The sequence below is a fragment of the Anastrepha obliqua genome, chromosome 3 (genome assembly GCF_027943255.1).
Source record: "Anastrepha obliqua isolate idAnaObli1 chromosome 3, idAnaObli1_1.0, whole genome shotgun sequence".
NCBI classification, from domain to species: Eukaryota; Metazoa; Arthropoda; class Insecta; order Diptera; family Tephritidae; genus Anastrepha; species Anastrepha obliqua.
In genome coordinates, this window is record NC_072894.1 from 92,308,139 (window position 1) to 92,327,280 (window position 19,142).

A 19,142-nucleotide genomic window follows, 5' to 3' on the forward strand; every position below is an offset into this window, starting at 1 on the left:
GAGTCAGACTGTTGTTTCATAGGTCTTGTAATACTTTCACAAATGCAGATTCTGAATCTTTCACTACACTGTTAGTCTCAAGTCACTGACAGCAACGTGATGATCGCACTCAGTCCCTTCTGAGAGTAGACGATGGGGATGTAGTAAAAACTCATCGCGGCAAAACAAGTTGTTTAAGACGTACTGTAAAGAAAAAATAAGTTCGTATTTTACTTAAAATATAATATGAATAAATGAATTTGAAATAAAGAAGCTAGTTGTGGATATCTGCAAACCTTTTAGTATAGTACCATGATATTAACTTTTGAATTCAGACTCCGATTCCATAGGAATTTGTATTCACATCAGTATGGCAACCTAAAATCATATGAAGCGTCACAGGTCACTGTCGGCTGACCTGTCGCCAGGTCCCTACTTAAATAAGATTAGCCCTGAGAATATTTTTATAATGACGTCCAACAGTTTTGTAGCACAACAATATTAATATGACTGGGCATTGGTGCTTTGAAAACGCGTCATTCACAAATCCGAGCAGAAGTTGTTTCACTCGCTTTTTCTCTAAAGATATCCAACTGAAATTTCCACCAAACTAAATTTTTTATGAGATATAATCTCACATTTCTATCTAATCTCTAAAAGTGAGCTATCGTTTTAATGAAAGTGGATATTCGTTATGAGTGAAAAGATATATTCGTATTTCTTAAATGTTGCCTGTTATTAGTGAAGAGGCCTAAATTTTTGAGTTCCAAAATCCAAACCCGAATCTTCAAAAGATACAGGGGCAGAAGTTTGCATACGGTTGGTAATAGTTAAGATGCTCCTTTGATAAGTATAAGAATAAAATAGTTGGTTCACCAACAACTTTTTTTCAGCTAGTGAATTTTTTCTGTAGCGAAAAAACAAAAAGAATCCGTACTTCATACAAATTGTAGGCCTATTCTCCATTGGTCAGGAAATAGGTAATCCTTGAGTTTGTTATTATTAATATAAAATGGAAAATTATGAAGCGAATTTAATCTTCCAAATTTCTCTTGCCTTATTCAAAGTAATATCCCTACAATAAAATAGATTTATAATTAATAAATTGTTTTTATTGGGAACTGTTAAATTCTATTACTTTACAAGTATATATGGATGTTTGGCCGAGCTCTTCCTTTTGTTTGTGGTGCGTGCCTTGTCAGTTTTATGCCACCTCCGAACTTTTTAAGTAGAGTTTATTCACGGCAAAAATGTATTCGGGGGCCTCCCATTGCCAGCCGAGGGGTCACCTCTATTATAAAAAAAACATTTTCTTTCTCGCCCAATACCGTATGATAGTCAGACACCAACCCGTTTGGCTACGACGGACGTTAAAAATTTAAATTACGGAATAGCTAAAATTCAGCAAACACGGTGTCTGTATGGGCCATATGGGTCACATTTTCGGGCACTAAGTAACTCTTTAATATCCACAATCCGTTCTTCGGCATAATGTTATACATTCACAAATTTTCCATTACGTGTAATTAAATTGGTTGGCTGGACTATATAATAAAAACAATAACAGACCATTAAATTATAGCCCCTATTCTAATACCAAAAAAATGTATCAAACACTTGTGGAATAAAAATTAATAACATCTATTTTAGATAAAGAATATGAATAACATGACCCCGACGATGTTGTCATTCAAATTAAGCCATTACAACGGTTCCATATGGATCGGCGTTGCGCTATCAGCGAAACGGTGGCAGCAAAATTGTAGCAGCGATGAAATATCACCGTACTCATAAGTAATGTGGCAATACTAACATCTTGCCGGACTCATATGTCCGCCGCCTCCCTTACTTCATTTCGTACGCATATCGCAATAAATGTTGTCACAACAACAATGTCAGAAGCACAAAAGAAACAAACGCAGAAGCAGCAAGAAAAACAATCTGGCCGCAACGCTGTGATAACTCAAATTACAATTCACCACACCACCGAGGAGAGAAATATTAATGAATCCCTGGAGAATCACTTCAACTGAGAGCGTGCGATCACGCTTGAGTAATTGACAAATGGCCAGCTAATCAGATGCTTGGCGGCGGTAGCTGAACCAGCGGCAATACCGGCACAGCGAACAATAGAACGCACGCGTAAGCTGCCCCTAAGCAAAAACTCAAGCCAACGCCATCCAAGAGTATTGCCGTGAGCAGCACAAAAGTGAACAATAACAACTATCTGGGCCTTCGCCCAACACTTCGGCGTCTGCGCTGCTGTGCAGCCAATTTGTGGCGGTTAGCTCACGGCTGACTGCTGTGGGATGGCGCATTTTCTTCGTCAGCGTGCGTTTGTTTTGTGTATTTAATGGAAACTTGATCTCAGAATTGGCACAGTATTCCGGGCAACTCAGCAGTGTGCAAATCAGTGGTGCCGTCGAAATACTAAAAGTGCGAATTATTTCAAAAATACAATAATTTAATAAATAAATATTTACTATGTGAATGCATAACAAATAATTTTCAAGTTTATTTTCAAACCTCTTATTTTTAGAAGTTATAAAGAAACCCCTAAAGGCTACTCCTTGCAATATAAAATTGTGAATTTGGTGGAACTCTGCGTTTTTGCAAAAATAACGAAATAAATTCAAAATGGCAAGCCTGAAGTGTATATTTGCTCTTACGATTGCTCTGTGTGCGAGCGCGGTGTTGGCGCGACCAGGATATGCTGTGGATTATTATGTGAGTGTGTTGCATACAAGCATACAGCACATACAAGTGCGCGTAAATTATATAAAGGGTTGCGTATACGCAGTGTATGAAGCGTGTGGAAGGACTATTTAAATTAAATTAAACCAAGAAAACCAATAATCAGCTGCAGACGGATCGTTTAGCATTCATAACTGCCTTTACTCTACTTCAAACTTAAATTTCTTTAAAATAGTTGCGAGACACTTTGGATTGTAAAAATATTTGTTGAAAAATTCAGCGCAAAATCGTCCAAGCGAGACAGCAACTAAAAATTGGAAATTGAATTCAATATGTTTTTCTATTGAGAAACAAAATTTACTTAGTGTATCCTTAAAAATACTTGGGAACAATGACAACAGTGTAGCGCATACAGTTGCATTCAGGCAGGCTTGTGACGAGCTTGTGCAATAAGAATGGATGAACGGACCTAAAATTTCTACGCTACGTGCGCAGAGCGAATATTTTTAACATAAGCTTATTCAGTTAGTGATTTACAAGCACGTTTTCCTCCCTGAGCGAAAGGGAGCACTGTTCAAAATTGTTGCATTTGAATAGCTAGCTGAAACGCAACACTAAAGCGCACTTTATTTGTGTTTATATCGCAGCTCAAAGTCTACTTAATTTTGCCACGCAACTATTTCGCAAAGTTCATAAACCTTGAACCTCCTAGTTGATTATGTTTTTTTCTGCAATTATCACAATAAAGAAAAATATTGTAAATATTGCTCACTACTGCAAAATACGAAATTGTAAAACTAAACAAAAAATTGTAAAGTTAAAAAACAAAATATCCTTCCTCATTGCAGAATCATCCCAAGTACGCTTTCAATTATGGTGTAGCCGATCACACAACAGGCGATGTGAAGTCACAACATGAAACGCGTGATGGAGATGTTGTCAAAGGTATGAATTATCGCAATAAAAAAAATTTTCTTTGCATAACTTTTCTTACGCACTATTCAACAATTCACTTCTTCCCATACAAATGAAATGAATTTTTATTATACATATTATGTAGGCCAATATTCGCTTGTCGAACCAGATGGCTCTATTCGTACTGTAGACTACACTGCCGATCCCATAAACGGTTTCAATGCCGTCGTAACAAAATCTGGGCCCACAGTGCATGCCCAAGCGTTAGTTCCCGCACCACATTATGAGCCAGCTCCTGTGGTGAAACATGTAGCGCCTGCACCTGTTGTGGTAGCTGCACCAGCGCCGTACGGTAAGTGAAAATATATTGTGGAATATTAAAATCCTGATGGAAAAGTAGTATTTAGAAGTCACAAGTTTATGTTATTAATATATCTAAAATAATAATAATAATATCATACAGCAAATAGTCTAATTTGAACCATGTGACACTTGTCATTTTCGATTTCCATTTTTCTGAGCCTCTGCACACAATTCCTCTATAAGTAGATAACAGAACTCAATTCATTTACTTCACCTGCCAATTCGCTTCATTGCTCTTTTTGGCCACTGACATCGCGAATTTAATACCCGCCCTATTTGCAGCACAATTCGTAGGTATCTTCTATAGGTACATTCCCTTTAGCATTACATCGTTAGCCGCTTATCCCTCCAACAGGCCCCCTTTTCGAATTTCGAGTTATCGAATTTAAAAACAATACATTTGTGTTTTCCTTTTCCTTTCTTCTAAAAAAAACATCTCATACTTACTACTAAAATTGTAGCGTCTTGCAAGTAACAACCCAATCTTACATCACAATAACAATGACAACAACGTAACGTAATAACAACAACATCATCACTCTGATCATTTTCCATGCACAGGCATTGACACATATCGCATGGTGAAGTTGTTACGCCGCCACGCCCACATCAACAATAATCAGGTGCTCAAATTTCGCCCAGACGATGTTGAAGCAGACTATAGTGATGATTGCGATGCGCATGATAATTACTATTGCTAATCTAGGATGAGTACAAATGCACTGAAACACCTACTGAAAATAATTCAAGTAATATTCATATGCATACCATTAAAAATACATACTTACATACATACATACATACATATACATATATACTACATGTTCAAGCGTACATTGTACAGTATAAAGTTTAAGTGTATGTATGTGTGTATATATGTATCGAAGTAGTTGTATAACACCTTAGACCCCTTATATGTAGACAGATATTTGTATTGCTCACACATTTTCCTATAAGACATTCTCTTGATTGCATAGAATAAAGATGCAATTATAATAATTAGTCAGCCAGTCAGTGGGAATGTAAAAAGATTTAAACTAGATTATTTTCAATGTTGCGCATTACACCACTTTTTAAACGTACTGATCCATTCTATTTGCATAAATAGGCACGGGCATGTCTACAAATGTATGTATGTACGAGTATTTCTATATTTTAATTAATTATCGCCGCTTTTTAATTCTTATGACTCAATATTCTCATTGCAATTGAATAAGTAATTACAAAAAAACGCACACCGGATGTGTAAGTGTATATGGCAAAAATATAAAAAATTCTTATAATTTCCACCGCAGCAGTTCAAAAAAATCTTCCGCATATGCATTCATATCTGGCAAAAAATTAGCCGGTTAAGGTGCAGTACCAAGGTGCAAGCAGGTGCAATTTTTTATTTTCGCCCATAGAAATTACAAAAAAGGAAGTTTTCTTCAGTTCAATACTGAATTTGAATTGCTAACTTCCAGTTACGGCAGATAGATACTTTTATATTGGCATAGTTTTTGAACATTTGAAAAAGGGCAGAGTGGTTCCTTGGCAATATTTAGCCAAAGATACCAAAATATGGGCTCTATGTGAGCATTCAAATAGTAAAAACATATTTAAAAATACTGCTTACAGTGTCTGCTGCTTTTATAAATGTAAATAGATAAATCAGTTGCTTTTACAGCATAACTCAACTTGCTATATATTTATAACTCTGAAATGGTGAATTCAGTCAAAACTTTACTACAACTTGGAACTACTACTGTGTAACTTGAACTGAACTCTTAACGATACCTACCATATTTCACAAACATTCAAGTTAGATAGTCGTGTGAGTTAGGTCGTAGGCAATATATTTTGCCACAGGTAAATAATTATCAATTTATTGCGCAACATACATACAAATACACTTGACTCACATAATTAAGTCACTTTATCTTTTTACAATATTCGAAATATTTTTCATAATACATTATTTTTGCAAACTTTTTATTGTTCTAGTTCATTATGTAACAAAAATCGTATAAATCCAAGTTCCAAATTTCGCACAAAAAATTTACAAATTTTAAGAAATTGACAACAAATATTTTTTAACATTTTAATCAGAACCGTAAGCAGTTTTACGGCTCATTCAATTTTTCAAATCAAATTTTTAGATAAACTTCAACTTTTAAGTCGCTCGTAAAATGCGTTGATGTTAGACAACTTCTTATTTGCTTATGATGTTGAGCGTTTTCTTCCACACAAAAGTCTTCTTTCTACAAATCACTCGCCGCGCAGTTGTGCGGCACTCTTCCCATCAATAGCTAAAAATCAGTTTATTCGCTATTTAAAACAGCAATTAAATACGACTTTCTAAAATTGTTCTGAAGGATAGGTTTTTCAGAAAGTCTATATGGCATTTAAATCTCTCACTACTTGTTTACAAATTTTCTGAATTTTGTCCAAACTGGCTTCAAAATTAAACTCCGGTTGGTAAACATTTAGGTATACCTGAAAAAAAAAAAATATTTTTAACATTTTTGTTGCCAATTTTCAGTGATAAGTCTATCTAAATTTTGGGTTACTGCTTATTAATATGATATAAAAGTAATAATTAATAAATCCATTCAATTTTGAAAACGCTAACTTACTCGTTTTCCATTCTGACTTTTTGAAATATTGTTCACATAAAATTTTTGTGCAAATTTAATTTGTATTAGGTAAGACGAGGATTTACTGTCCCAAAAACTAACTCCGTAAGCATCTCCGAGGCTTTAAAAATTCTTCAGATAAATAAATTGTTAAATTTACCATACAAATAAATTCACAAAAAAAACCAAATATTTATATGTAAATATATTGAATGTTAGTGCAGTTTCATGGTTGTTCTGACACTTTGTAAAGTACTTCATTCATCATAGCATAAATTTAGCAAAAAGTTTGCGAGGCATTTACCCACCATTCTGACAAATGCTGAGCTGCTGGGCACACTTATGTGCTGCTCACCCATTTTACATCTTAATCTTTTTGTTTTCATCGACTGCCGGTTTTCATTTCCCATATTAGCATAAGGGTAAAAAAATATATATAATTAAAAACAACTAGCAATTCGCATGAACTATGCAATAAACAGCATGATTATGGGGCCAAAAAATGTTAGCTGCAACATATGATGTGAACCTTTAAAACACAAATGCAATTTTTTTTAATGTACACAAAAGCTTTTCACACAACCCATAAACCATGTGGCAGAACGACAAGAGGCGTATGGCACAATTATTCCCTGACTTGAAGATTTGCATAATGGTTCAGTACAGTGATATTCATACGCGTTGTTCATACGAACAGCGAGCAAACTTCATTCAATTTTTTTGTTTTCTTGGCATAGTTGTTACATGTTTTCTCCCATATTGCAACATATATTAAATAGAAGCATACGAAAAAACCAGGTTTCAGGTCAACATACCTATAAATATACATTACATATGTATACTATTTATATACACTATATCAGTGCCACCATGGCCGAATGGGTTAGTGAATGACTACCTGATTCGAAACCACGGGCATGAAATACCAAATACTAGAAAATGTGTTTTCTAATAGCGTATATCTACCTTGAAAAAGCTCCTCATAAAAAATCATTTGGTGTTCAGAGGCGGCATAAAACTGTAGGTATCTCCATTTGTTGGAAAACATTAAGACGCACGCGACAAATCAGAGGAGGAACTCGGTCAAACACTAAGCAAAGGTATGCCTTTTGGTAGCTCCAAAACAAAAAAAAAATATCATACTATGCTATATTTTTATATGCTATGCTGTCCTATGCTGTGCCATATGCTTTAGCTCTATACTATATTATACTCAGCAATTCCATATTTTGCTGTAAACGCATGTATGTAAAACAAATATGCTAAGTCATAAAGCAACATTTTCTTCAATTATCAGCTTCATACTCAATGCGGCGCAAATTACATACACGTTTGATTAAAAATTGCGTTCGTTCTTACTTCACTTGTGAATGGAAATTAATATATACTCACCAACTTTGGGATGCCCTGCTTCAATCTTGTTAGGTGTAGAGTTCCGAATTGAGTGTTTGGCTCACTGATAATGTATGATTTCCTTCCAATCCCTTCAGACAATCAGCAAAACCTTTATTAATCCAGGTTTGGCGATCGGCTGGGCCACCTTAGCGCGATTTGACTACGAACTTTTTCGGTTACTGTATTCGTATGCGACCCATTATTCATTGCCAGTTACCATCCACTTCATTTCAGCAAAGAGTCGCAGGCGTCAATTCGTGGAGCATCCATATATCGAGCTTCTGAAACTAAATAGCTTAATGAAATTATGCAAAATGGTTTTGTGGTGAATTTTTAGTTCCCGGGCAACATAAGTGAAATGATGACTTGTTGGTCCGGCTTCACGATTTCCATGGTTTTATCGACATTTTCTACAATCGAATTTTCTGCAAGTAAAATTAGGCTACTAGTAAAATAATACTACCAAACGTCATTTGACTGCATATTTACCACACACTCTCCATAATATTACCATACCACTACTATTACATCACAATAAAACATTACTTCACATCTGCAAATATTAAATTTGGAAACGCCACACAATAATGCAACGACAGTAGCACTTCACTACAGCAAAGGAAACTGAAACACATTTTTACATTCATTCACAAAATAAATCAATTGTAACGTCCACGATGTCTGTCATGAAATTCCAGATTAATAAATGGGAGTATAGTGTTCCATATTTCATCTCAAGTTGCTTAGCAGCCACACACATGAGTGCTTTCCATTGCAGCAGGTGTACGACTATATTCGAAATGAGGGCATATTTTCATTGTTGTTGTAGTTGGGATTGTTCATACAGCTGGCGCTGAGTAACTTTTGCTCAACATCGCATCATAGCATTGTTTTGATTTGCTACTACATTTTACAACATCTGAAACTTACTCCCCCGTATGCAATGAAATTTTGTGTCCATTTTATGGTTTTGCACCCGGATTTCTATGAGAATTTTAATTTGGTGTATACGAGTATACTCGTATGTATGTAAGCTGGTACGCAACATGAGCAGGCATATAATTCAAATGGTTTTTTTTACCTTCTGGTCTCTTTCACTGCTTTGTAAATATGTGTCAGGCAAATTTAGTTAGTCACAGCAATGACATAAATTTTAAATTTCGAAGTTGATCTAAATTTTTACATCACTCCTGTTAAGTTTGCGCTTAAGTATTAATAAATAAAGATAAAAAGTTTAAATCAAAGTTTCCAATTAACAGTTTATTAAAGTCATCATAATTTGATTGATAGAAGACCTGTAAGTAGCCATCATTTAATAAAAAAAAATCAGCATCTGGCGCTTGTCTCATTCTTCGTAAACGCACAGCAACCACAATAAAGCAAACTAACCAATAAATTTTCTGCAACCACACTACAACTCACCGCACACGAAAACTTTATTTTAATTCAAACTTCGGCATTCGTCTTTCCGCTTTGAATTTATGGTTTTTATAACCGACATTGCTTTGATTTAAGCGAACACGTCATTGTTGTTTTTGTAAAGCAATTGACAAAGAGGCCATAATAAATTTGTAAAGTAATATACATTTACGACAACAAAAACTGCCATTACACAGAAAACATTGGCTCATAAATTGCAACTAATAATAGCCAAATTAAGTGTAGCTCAACTGAAAAAAGTGGAGCATATCTGCAAATATTCGTTGCTCCTCATTTAGCATACGTTATATTACGTACTGATATATGTACGTACATATGTATGTATGTACACATTAAAGACACCCTGATAAAGGTGAACAGGTATTCGTAAATTATTTATATATTTAATTATTCCTTTAAGTAAACTCGTCCCATTCATGGATTTGTTTTTATGGCTACATACGATTGAATTACTTATTATTTTCGATTATTTTATTTTCAGCTCCTAAACCATACGCCCCAGCACCCATCGCTCCCATTCACTACGATTATGACGATTATGGTCATGGTGCTCAATACGAGTATGTACCTCAGTACAGCGGTCACTATGGTGGTGGCGCCGGTTACAATGGCCACTACGAAGGGCACTACGGGGGACACCATGGAGGTCATTACGGTGGCCACTATTGAACACGCCAAATGCGCGCACGCAGCATTATAGAGCAGAGTACAACTCTCCACAATATCATTAAAGGGATCACGGCGTAAAATTTACACAAGCCATCATTGACATTCATGCCACCTCTATCTTTCAAACTGCCTGCCTCGAACTTACTCGCCAATGCTTTCAATATTTTTTAACTAACCTACAGCTGCTACTGTCCATCAAATTAGTTTATAAGTTTATATTGTTTTTTTTATTGGTTGTTGTCCGACATGAATTGTGTGCAAGCTTTAAGTTTCCATAAACATTGAACGTTTGTAGGTACTTATGATATATACCGGTTTAAATATCTACTGAGTTACAAGTTCATTAACAATGCATTCGTATTCTGTCAGAAGTGTACTCTCCACCATTCTTGTAACAAAACTATTTATATGAACGTATGTATGTAAGCGAAGAAGATGATTTACCATATAGCATTTTTGTAATTTTTTTATTTGTAACAAAAGAAAAATATTTTGTAACGCAACAATAAAACAAATACTCAAAAATTAATTATTGCATTTCATTTTTTCTACAAAATACTTAAAGTACGAGTAAGTTTCTTTTTTCGAATTTTACACACTTTTATATTTATGACACAAAAAATACGAGGGTTGCCTTTTATAGTTTGCGCCTTTGCAACACTACGTGTAATTCGATATTTTATTGAAAATTTGGTAATTTTTAACATAAACTTACATATAAAGTTTACACTTACGCGCTTTATTTGTTCTTTTTTCAGTGAGTTGAAGAATTCATCCCGCCCTAAGGATGTAATTAACTCGTAAAAGCTTTCGTGCAATGATTTATTATGATTTTTGACCTGGAATATCGAGGTAGGAGTGCATTGACCAACTTACTTCGACTTTTGGTGCTGCACACCTAGTCGATGTGAAACGTTGGTACAACGACTTTCAAGTATGAATTGCGCGAAGCCCGTCGAAAAACGGTTGTTGCGCCAGAAACTATCGATGCTGTACGTTAATTGATAACGCAAGATCGTCATGTGACACATCGCGATTTAGAGACATCTTTGGGATTAGTGAGATCAGCATATATTCAATATGCATGGTTGTCAAAAATATTTGTTCTCATTGTATATAATTTGGCAATTGCCCTAAAAAGGACTCGTATCGATAAGTGTAAAGAAATGTTGAAGAAATTCAGCCGCTGTGGTTCAAAGTACGTCTGAGAGATGGCAACAGGTGACAAAACTTGAATCTGTGCAGATGAATTGGAAACAAAACAGCAATCGGCAGTATGGATGTTCCAAAGTTATTCGCGGAAGTAGCACCTCAAAGCAAATAGTAGCCTGTTTTTTCAAAAAATCTGGTCATGTCGCAACTGTGTATAAACACATGGACAAAATGCTCTATGAAGATCCATTCCCTTTTACTATCAATAGGCAATACCATTTACGACAAAAAAATCTATTAAAATTCTGCTTAAACCTAAAAAGAGATTCCATCATTTCGATTTCTATCGGCTTACATTATCAATCGGTGGCGAGCGTAAATCCGCAGAATGGCGTTACTTTTTGTACCCTTATTCTTTATACCCTTAAAAGTTTCGCAATTTTCTTGCATTCTTTCAATTTATTTTGCATGTGCTTTAACGAAATCATAGTCAGTGCGGCACATCATACTACTGCCATTATGGAACTCAAACGTCGTTATACTAATCCATGGTCATCATTTTCATTTTCCGATATCCTTTCGTATACCTAATTTGGGATGTCCTGCGGCCACCGGAGCCGAATGGGTTGGCACGTAACTACGATTCGGAAGACGTAGGTTCGAATCTCCGTTAGACATCAAAATGGAGAAAAAGTCATTTTCTAATAGCGGTCGCCGCTCGGTAGGTAATGGGAAACCTGTGAGTGTATTTCTGCCATGCAAATCATTTGAACTTTCTAAGTAAATACACAAATATATTCAGATCAGTACTACATTTTTTCTCTTTTACAAAATATGTTTTTTTTTCAGTGGTATCATACCAATTGTATTTATCACAATTATAAAATCTTTAAAATACAGGATATATAGTTCCCAGTCTTACCCATTCTGGTAGCTCCATCAACTTTTAAGATTTACAAATGTCGCGCATTCGTTATATGGAGGAATACCTGAGCGAAAAAAAATTGCCACTTAAAATTTACACTTTGTTATACTTATATAAAAATTTAATGAGCTAAAAAACTTCATACCCAGAATATTTTTAAAAACTTTGAGTAAAAGGTTTACAATTTTTATGAACATTTATGGAATTTTTATAAATCTTGCACACATTTTCAAATTTGGATTATTTTTGTCCCTTTTATAGAATGAACAATATTTTATATATGTATTTTATTATTTTTATATATTTTATACTATATTTTATATATAAAGGATCCGCCATATAACTTTACGGAATTAAAAATGCTATAAAAAAAACTACTCAATATTTTTCCAAACTGTTTTTTTTTATTTTGAAGTACAATCCTTCCGGTTAATGATGGAACACAACTTCATTCATATGGCTGCTTCGGCTAGCCATGCACCAACCCATACGATCGGTTCAATTTTTCAACACATTTTCGATTGTATGCGGCTGTATTTCAGCTATGACATCGCGTATGTTGGTCTTCAGTGCATCAATTGTTGCTGGTTTGTTGGCATAACACTGGTCTTTGACGGCACCCCAAAGATAATAATCCAACGGCGTCAAATCGCAGCTCCGAGGCGGCCAAACGATATCAGAATTTCGGCTGATAATGCGATCTTCGAAGACAGTGCGCAAAAGATTGATCGTAGCATTCGATGTGTTGCAAATAGCGCCATCTTGTTGGAACCAAATGCCACCAATATCCTCCTCTTCAATTTCTCGGAACAAAAATTCGTTCAACATGGCGCGGTAACGCTCTCCATTGACATTTACGGCCACTATTCGCTCATTTTCGAAGAAAAATGGACCAATGATGCCTCTCGACCAAACAGTGACTCGTTGTGAATGCGTCGGCTTTTCTTCGAGTGCGTGCGGGTTTTCTGAGCCCCAAATGCGGCAATTTTGCTTGTTAACATACCCGACGAGATGGAAAGAGCTTCATCCGAAAAGATGATTTTTCGGTAAAAGTCTTCATCTTCTTCAAGTGGATCCCAAGCCCATGAAGCGGAGCGAAAACGCAATATTTCCCAGCGTTCTTTGAGCGTATACACAACCATTTTCGTTCAGCGGAAGAATAAAACTAATTTTCTGTCAAATCAGATGACAGCTAAGTGTTACCATTCTTCAAATAATACCTAGTTCAAATCAGTAACGATAGATGGCGGGCCCTGTATTATATAAAAAAAAGTATTTTTTTTTACTTAGTTTTTTTTAACGATTCTTAAACATTTTTTAGAAGCGTTGTACAATTGCACCTAGTATATATAAAAGAATACTAATAAGCAATTTTCATTTGAAAATTTAACTTGTTTTAATATATAATATATAATCGCTAATTGTTCTCCATAAAGTATGCTACCGTTGTGCGTTTTAAAAACCTTTGAAAACAATTCAGCCGAAGTAAGTTGGCTTGTTTGTTAATCGTTACTCTCAGTGTTACTCAATCACAGTGGGTATGCCAAGATCACGATGCAGGGTAATCAGATTGGAAATACTTTTTCCTATAGGGTTTTTTTCGACAGATCACGCGTGACTACTGTCAAACTAAATGCATAACAAGACGGCGCTGCTTGCCATAAAGCTCGTGAAACAATGGGTTTACTGCGTCGTCGTTTCAGTGAGTAATTTATCTCTCTACTCGGATCTGTGGATTGGCTACCAAGATCGTGTGATATAAAACCTTTGGACTTTTATTTGTGGTGGTATGTAAAGTCTAAATGTTTTGTGGACAAACCAGCTTCGATTTAGGCATTCGAAGCCAACATTACTAATTTTATTCATGAGATACCGACCGAAGTCCCCCAGCAAGTCAATCAAAATTGGTATTTATGGCGCAGTTGTGGACAATATGTGGACAAAAATCCGATACCTCTAAATTGATCATCCTTCAGTAGTATGGCGCGATTACTATGCTTCACAGGATTTTGTTTTGCAGACGTCGTATAGAGATAATATACTTTTGGCTAGCGCATCCGCAAAATTGATTATCGTAAGTCCAAACCGGTCTTAGTCTCTGTTTGAAAATAATTAATTCGTTTCAGATTGGTAAGTTTGAGCTCCTAGCAATGAGGTAATATTGCTCTTCTTGTTTTTTCTTTACATACGCTTTTCAGCGCTGTTTGGTATGAAGTGTTATGGCCAGATATTTGGTCTCGTTGACGTATGGGATTATCGACGCATCGATGAAGATTGACTTGTATGTAATTATATTTTTTTAGGGAAAACACTACGCGTACTTGCTTTTATTTAGCTTTACTCTCCACTTCTTAATCCATGTAGCATTTATATTACAAAATAAAAATTATAATGTTTATTAAAATTAACTTAAAAACACTGTTAAATAATGTTAATTATAGATAAATGAACTATTTGCATTTTTGGTTTTTGGCTTTGGTTTATTAAACAATGAAAAATTGTAACTGATAACGCGGATGTGTGAAAAAGTGTGAAAGCAAAAATATCAATGGCAACATTGTGTAGATACAACCAAACACATACACACACGAACCGATGTATTGTGTAAATATGTAATTAAAAGAACGCAGTTGTTCTTACGGGATGAGTGTTTGTGCACTGTTTTCAGCATAAGTGATAAATACGTATGCAGGTTTATGTTTAGTAGAGTACACAAGTGAGCTACAGTGGCATTAACTTGTCGTATTCCTATGCAACACTGGCTTCCTTACTGAGCTCGGTTCGTGTTTGGGCTTAGCTGAGCTTAAACAGCAAGCTTTTATCAAAACAATTTTGCCTACATTTAGGCTTGTTCCGCAAAGAGCACTGCAAGGCAGAACTTCCTCTAAATTTATGTTTATTTAGTTGAGAAGGTTCACTAAGAGGTTGTAGCATTTGGAGTATTTGCTTGATTTGTAATGACTTACTATATTTCGTGTTGCTTTGATTAGATTGTGATAAACATGTTTTAATGGGCTTCTTATTTCCAGCCATTTTACACCTGAGAGAATGGATGTATGGGATTTCCTGCGTCACTTAAAATAGACGCAGTAATTGATTTCAGAAAAAATAAATTCCAAAAAAATTTTTTCACTTATGTTTGTTCCTTTATTTGTGGGCTTTTAACGCTCCGACGGTCATTTCGGGACAGAAACGCGTTTACGAGCTACAAAAATTTAATGACCCATACATTTTTTAGCTCTTATGCTGCAACAGTAAATGCAATGTTATTTGTTTGTTTGAATTCTTTAAGTTTCAAAAAGACCGGAATGCGTCGATTTTACCAAGCCTATGTCAAAAAGCGATAGACGTCGTAAAATGGTTTCAAAAGGGTTGGTCCGGTGGTAATTCTATGAAAGTCATGCAATTTTATAAGATTTGGTTGGTGGGCATAAGTCAGAAAACTGCTGCGATATATCTCACGAAAATATGTATATCTATACCAGAAAGTGACCATCTTATCATTTTCTTAAAATTACTAAAAAGTTAGAAAATAAATTTAGCAATGAATTAAAAAATGAAATCCTTTTACTCATATCTGGGCCATGGAGCGAAAGGAAGGTTGCAAAAACCTTTGGCTGTTCACGAGCACTTGTAAAAAAGGCAAAACAAGGAATCTCGAGATGAATAGAAATAGTTTGTCTGGAGAAATAAAAAGCATGGGGATAATTTTTTATGAATATTAATTGAATAATAATTATATTTTGCTCAGCAAAGAAGATATGTTTTTGTCTAAATTGTGAAATTTTACAAAACCTTCCACGAATTTACGAACATATTACAACGGAGCACTCACGTTACAAAATAGGTTTTTTAACTTTTGCTCGATTGCGTCCAAAACATTGTGATGGGGCACGCACATTCAGTAAAGGAAAACGTTCATTTGTACAATGAAATGATATTGTTTTCCCTCAAGCAGCCTTCCTTAACGCCAACTACAAACTCAATTATCTTACCATATAACGATTGCTTAAAAATTATGGTTTCCGATAATTCAGCACAGAGTTGTCACGTTGGAGACTGTAAACAATTTTATGAAAATCCAACCGAAGAAGCTGATTATGAAGTGAAATATTAAACATGGGAAAGTTCAGATCGTCCGACATTCTTGGCCTTTATGTGATTATCATATCTCGGTTTTTGATCGATTAAAAGAAAAACTTTCAGGCACGTTGGTGTTTTTTTTCAGACGGTTTTGCGAAGTGATAATAATCCACTTTTTTATAACAATCATTTTTTTTTTTGGACACGCCAACATTTTTTCTCCCCTAAGAAAGGACGCAAACGTAAAACCGCATCATAAATGTTCGAAAAATTACAAAAAAAAAACAATTAATACAAAATAAAAAGTATTTTTACGACTATTTCAGCCATAATGGAATTGTATTGGTGAAATATTTGACACTACTTTGTGGTGAAATATTCGACACTATGTTACCCGTTCCGACTATCAAAGAGGCAATTACTTGAATTTTGTTTGCAAGAAATATTTGATTAAAAATTACCTTTGGGAATAAGAAAAATAATTAGTCCTATTAAATGAAGTAATTCGAATACTTGCATACATACTTACATATATTTTACACATAACATATTATTATATTATACGAGTATTTGTAATGGCTTACTAAAATCTGTCTTACTCTAAGTAAAGACATCTAACAGCAAGCATAAAATATATCGGTCCACGTGCAAAGGTCCAAAAATCTTGCGCAGAATCTTTCTCTCAAACACCCCAAGTGTCGCCTCATCGGATGTTGTCATCGTCTACGCTTCTATGCAATACGTTAGGATGGGTTAGAGTGTCAGTTTTGTTCGTCGAGAGAGGACTTTACTACTCAATTGCCTACTTAGTCCAAAGTAGCACTTGTTGGCAATAGAGATTCTACGTTGGATTTCCATTGATTGTTATCGGTGTTAAGGAAGTCTTTTACAACCTCGAAATTATAACTGTCTACAGTGACGTGAGTGCCGTTACGCAAATGCAACGACTGTTTGTTTGATGACAGGAGGTACTTCGTTTTGTCCTCGTTTACCGCCAGACCCATTCACTTTGCCTCTTTATCCAGTTTGGTAAAGGCAGAACTAATAGCGCGGTTGTCAAGGCCGATGATGTCAATATCATCGGCATACGCCAAACAAAATATGGCGAAAATAAGAACAAAATTGTCGCTTAAATATATGTACATATCTACACATATGCCTACAAAAAAGCAACACATTAAACTTCCAACGAATAAAGACAACAGCAAAATATAAGCCATCCCAATGTGAGAAAATAAACGGAGAAAGCTGCCTTATATTTTCACCTTTATTATTCTGCGATGTATTTGAGCGTAGCAGCGCCTAGTTTTCAAATTTTTACTTGTGTGCTTTTATTTTATCGGGTTCATTATTTATACCAAACTTGAGTGCTTAAAAAATCATTGAGAATTTGTATTGAATACTAAGGAGTCTGTAGAAATGGTTCTTTTAATGCGGAATTTATTTAGAAATTAGACCGCAAGTGCAATTCGCATGAAAATTATTTCTCTTGTACGCGAAAATTTTTTGATCGCGGTTAATTGCGTAAAGCGAGGATCAGGCGAAATATTAATTCACCAACGCTGATCAAATCCGTTGATCTTATCATTGTAACATTTGAATTTTTAAAGGGAAGGATTACTGATGTTTTTGCTTATATATATATATGTATGTATATATAATTGGCGCGTACACCCATTTTTGGGTGTTTAGCCGAGCTCCTCCTCCTATTTGTGGCGTGTGTCTTGATGTTGTTCCACAAATGGAGGGACCTACAGTTTCAAGCCGACTCCGAGGGGCAGATATTTTTATGAGGAACTTTTTCATGGAAGAAATGCACTCGGAGGATTTCCCATTGCCTGCCGAGGGGCGAGCGCTATTAGAAAAATGTTTTTCCTAATTTTAGTGTTTCACCGAGATTCGAACCGACGCTCTCTGTGTGATTTCCGAGTGGTAGCCACGCACCAACCCATTCGGCTACGGCGGCCACTTGCTTTTTGCTTGCTTTTCATATAATTTATGTTAGCTGATGATCCCTAGGAAAAGATAAGTGGACTGTATCCATATTTTCAAAGATACTTGAATATTACTAGCTGGTTCTAATAGGCACTTTAGCGGCATGGCAGCTGTAATAGAGATTGTTCGCACTTGGTATATCGACTTTAGGTCTTAGTAACAATGAGATTATTTTCAATAGAAACATATAATTTTTGGTACAGCCGAAAACAGTTACGTCTGTACATCTTCTTGCAATGCCTATTTAAACTTTGGGATCCAGCGAGCTCGACTAAATGCTGGTATTATTTGTTAAACAAAATATCGTTTCAATTAATGGGTTGATGATCCACAAAGTGCTATATAAATATACGCACCAATCGTTCTTTGAATTTACGTATTATTTATAAGTATCATATGCACATATGTATGTGTGTACTACTTAAATTAATTCTTTGCCATTTTTTTTGTGAAATGCATTGTAGTGGCATGAGGGCATTTGATTAAAATGAACATAATTGCAACAATTTTTTCCCCATACCTACTTTTATTAATTAGTTTTGCGCAATACGGGACTTATCAATTTTTCGCGCGCATTTTCTAAGGGCGTGTTGTGAAAAATATATTTTTGATAAAAATTATGAGCAAACTGAGGTTTGTAAACGGGCGTAAGATATCCATAACTCCTTTGACATACTTTGATTTGTATTGGTTTTATTGAGTCTATGATTTAAAAGTCTTACAGACTAGATATAAATTTGCTTATTTATAAAGGCGGCATAGTTAACTTATGTCCGAGTAATTAATTTCTTCATAACGTAGTTAGCTTTACAAATAATAACACAGGCCTGCGAAATTTAACTTTTTTCAGTTTCTAGAATGGCTGTACTTGTTTCTTGTAGTTTTTTATGCGCTGAAAACGAATCTGACCTTCAAAA

The 19,142-nt window shown here is 35.2% G+C and overlaps 1 protein-coding gene across 2 annotated transcripts; it reads left to right on the forward strand.

The window, feature by feature from the left end:
• The first annotated feature begins 2,259 nt into the window (after positions 1 to 2,259).
• On the forward strand, positions 2,260 to 10,599 carry LOC129240382 (cuticle protein 19). 2 transcript variants are annotated; one of them, XM_054876149.1, is made up of 5 exons: positions 2,260 to 2,415; positions 2,493 to 2,706; positions 3,522 to 3,618; positions 3,734 to 3,940; positions 9,883 to 10,599. In XM_054876149.1, exons 2-5 carry the CDS (start codon positions 2,617 to 2,619, stop codon positions 10,068 to 10,070), a joined length of 582 nt encoding a protein of 193 aa, XP_054732124.1. In that variant the 5' UTR covers positions 2,260 to 2,415; positions 2,493 to 2,616; the 3' UTR covers positions 10,071 to 10,599. The 2 variants fall into 2 exon arrangements, with proteins under 2 accessions (XP_054732124.1, XP_054732123.1); XM_054876148.1 differs by having other exon boundaries at positions 2,261 to 2,415; positions 2,519 to 2,706.
• Positions 10,600 to 19,142: the final 8,543 nt, after the last annotated feature.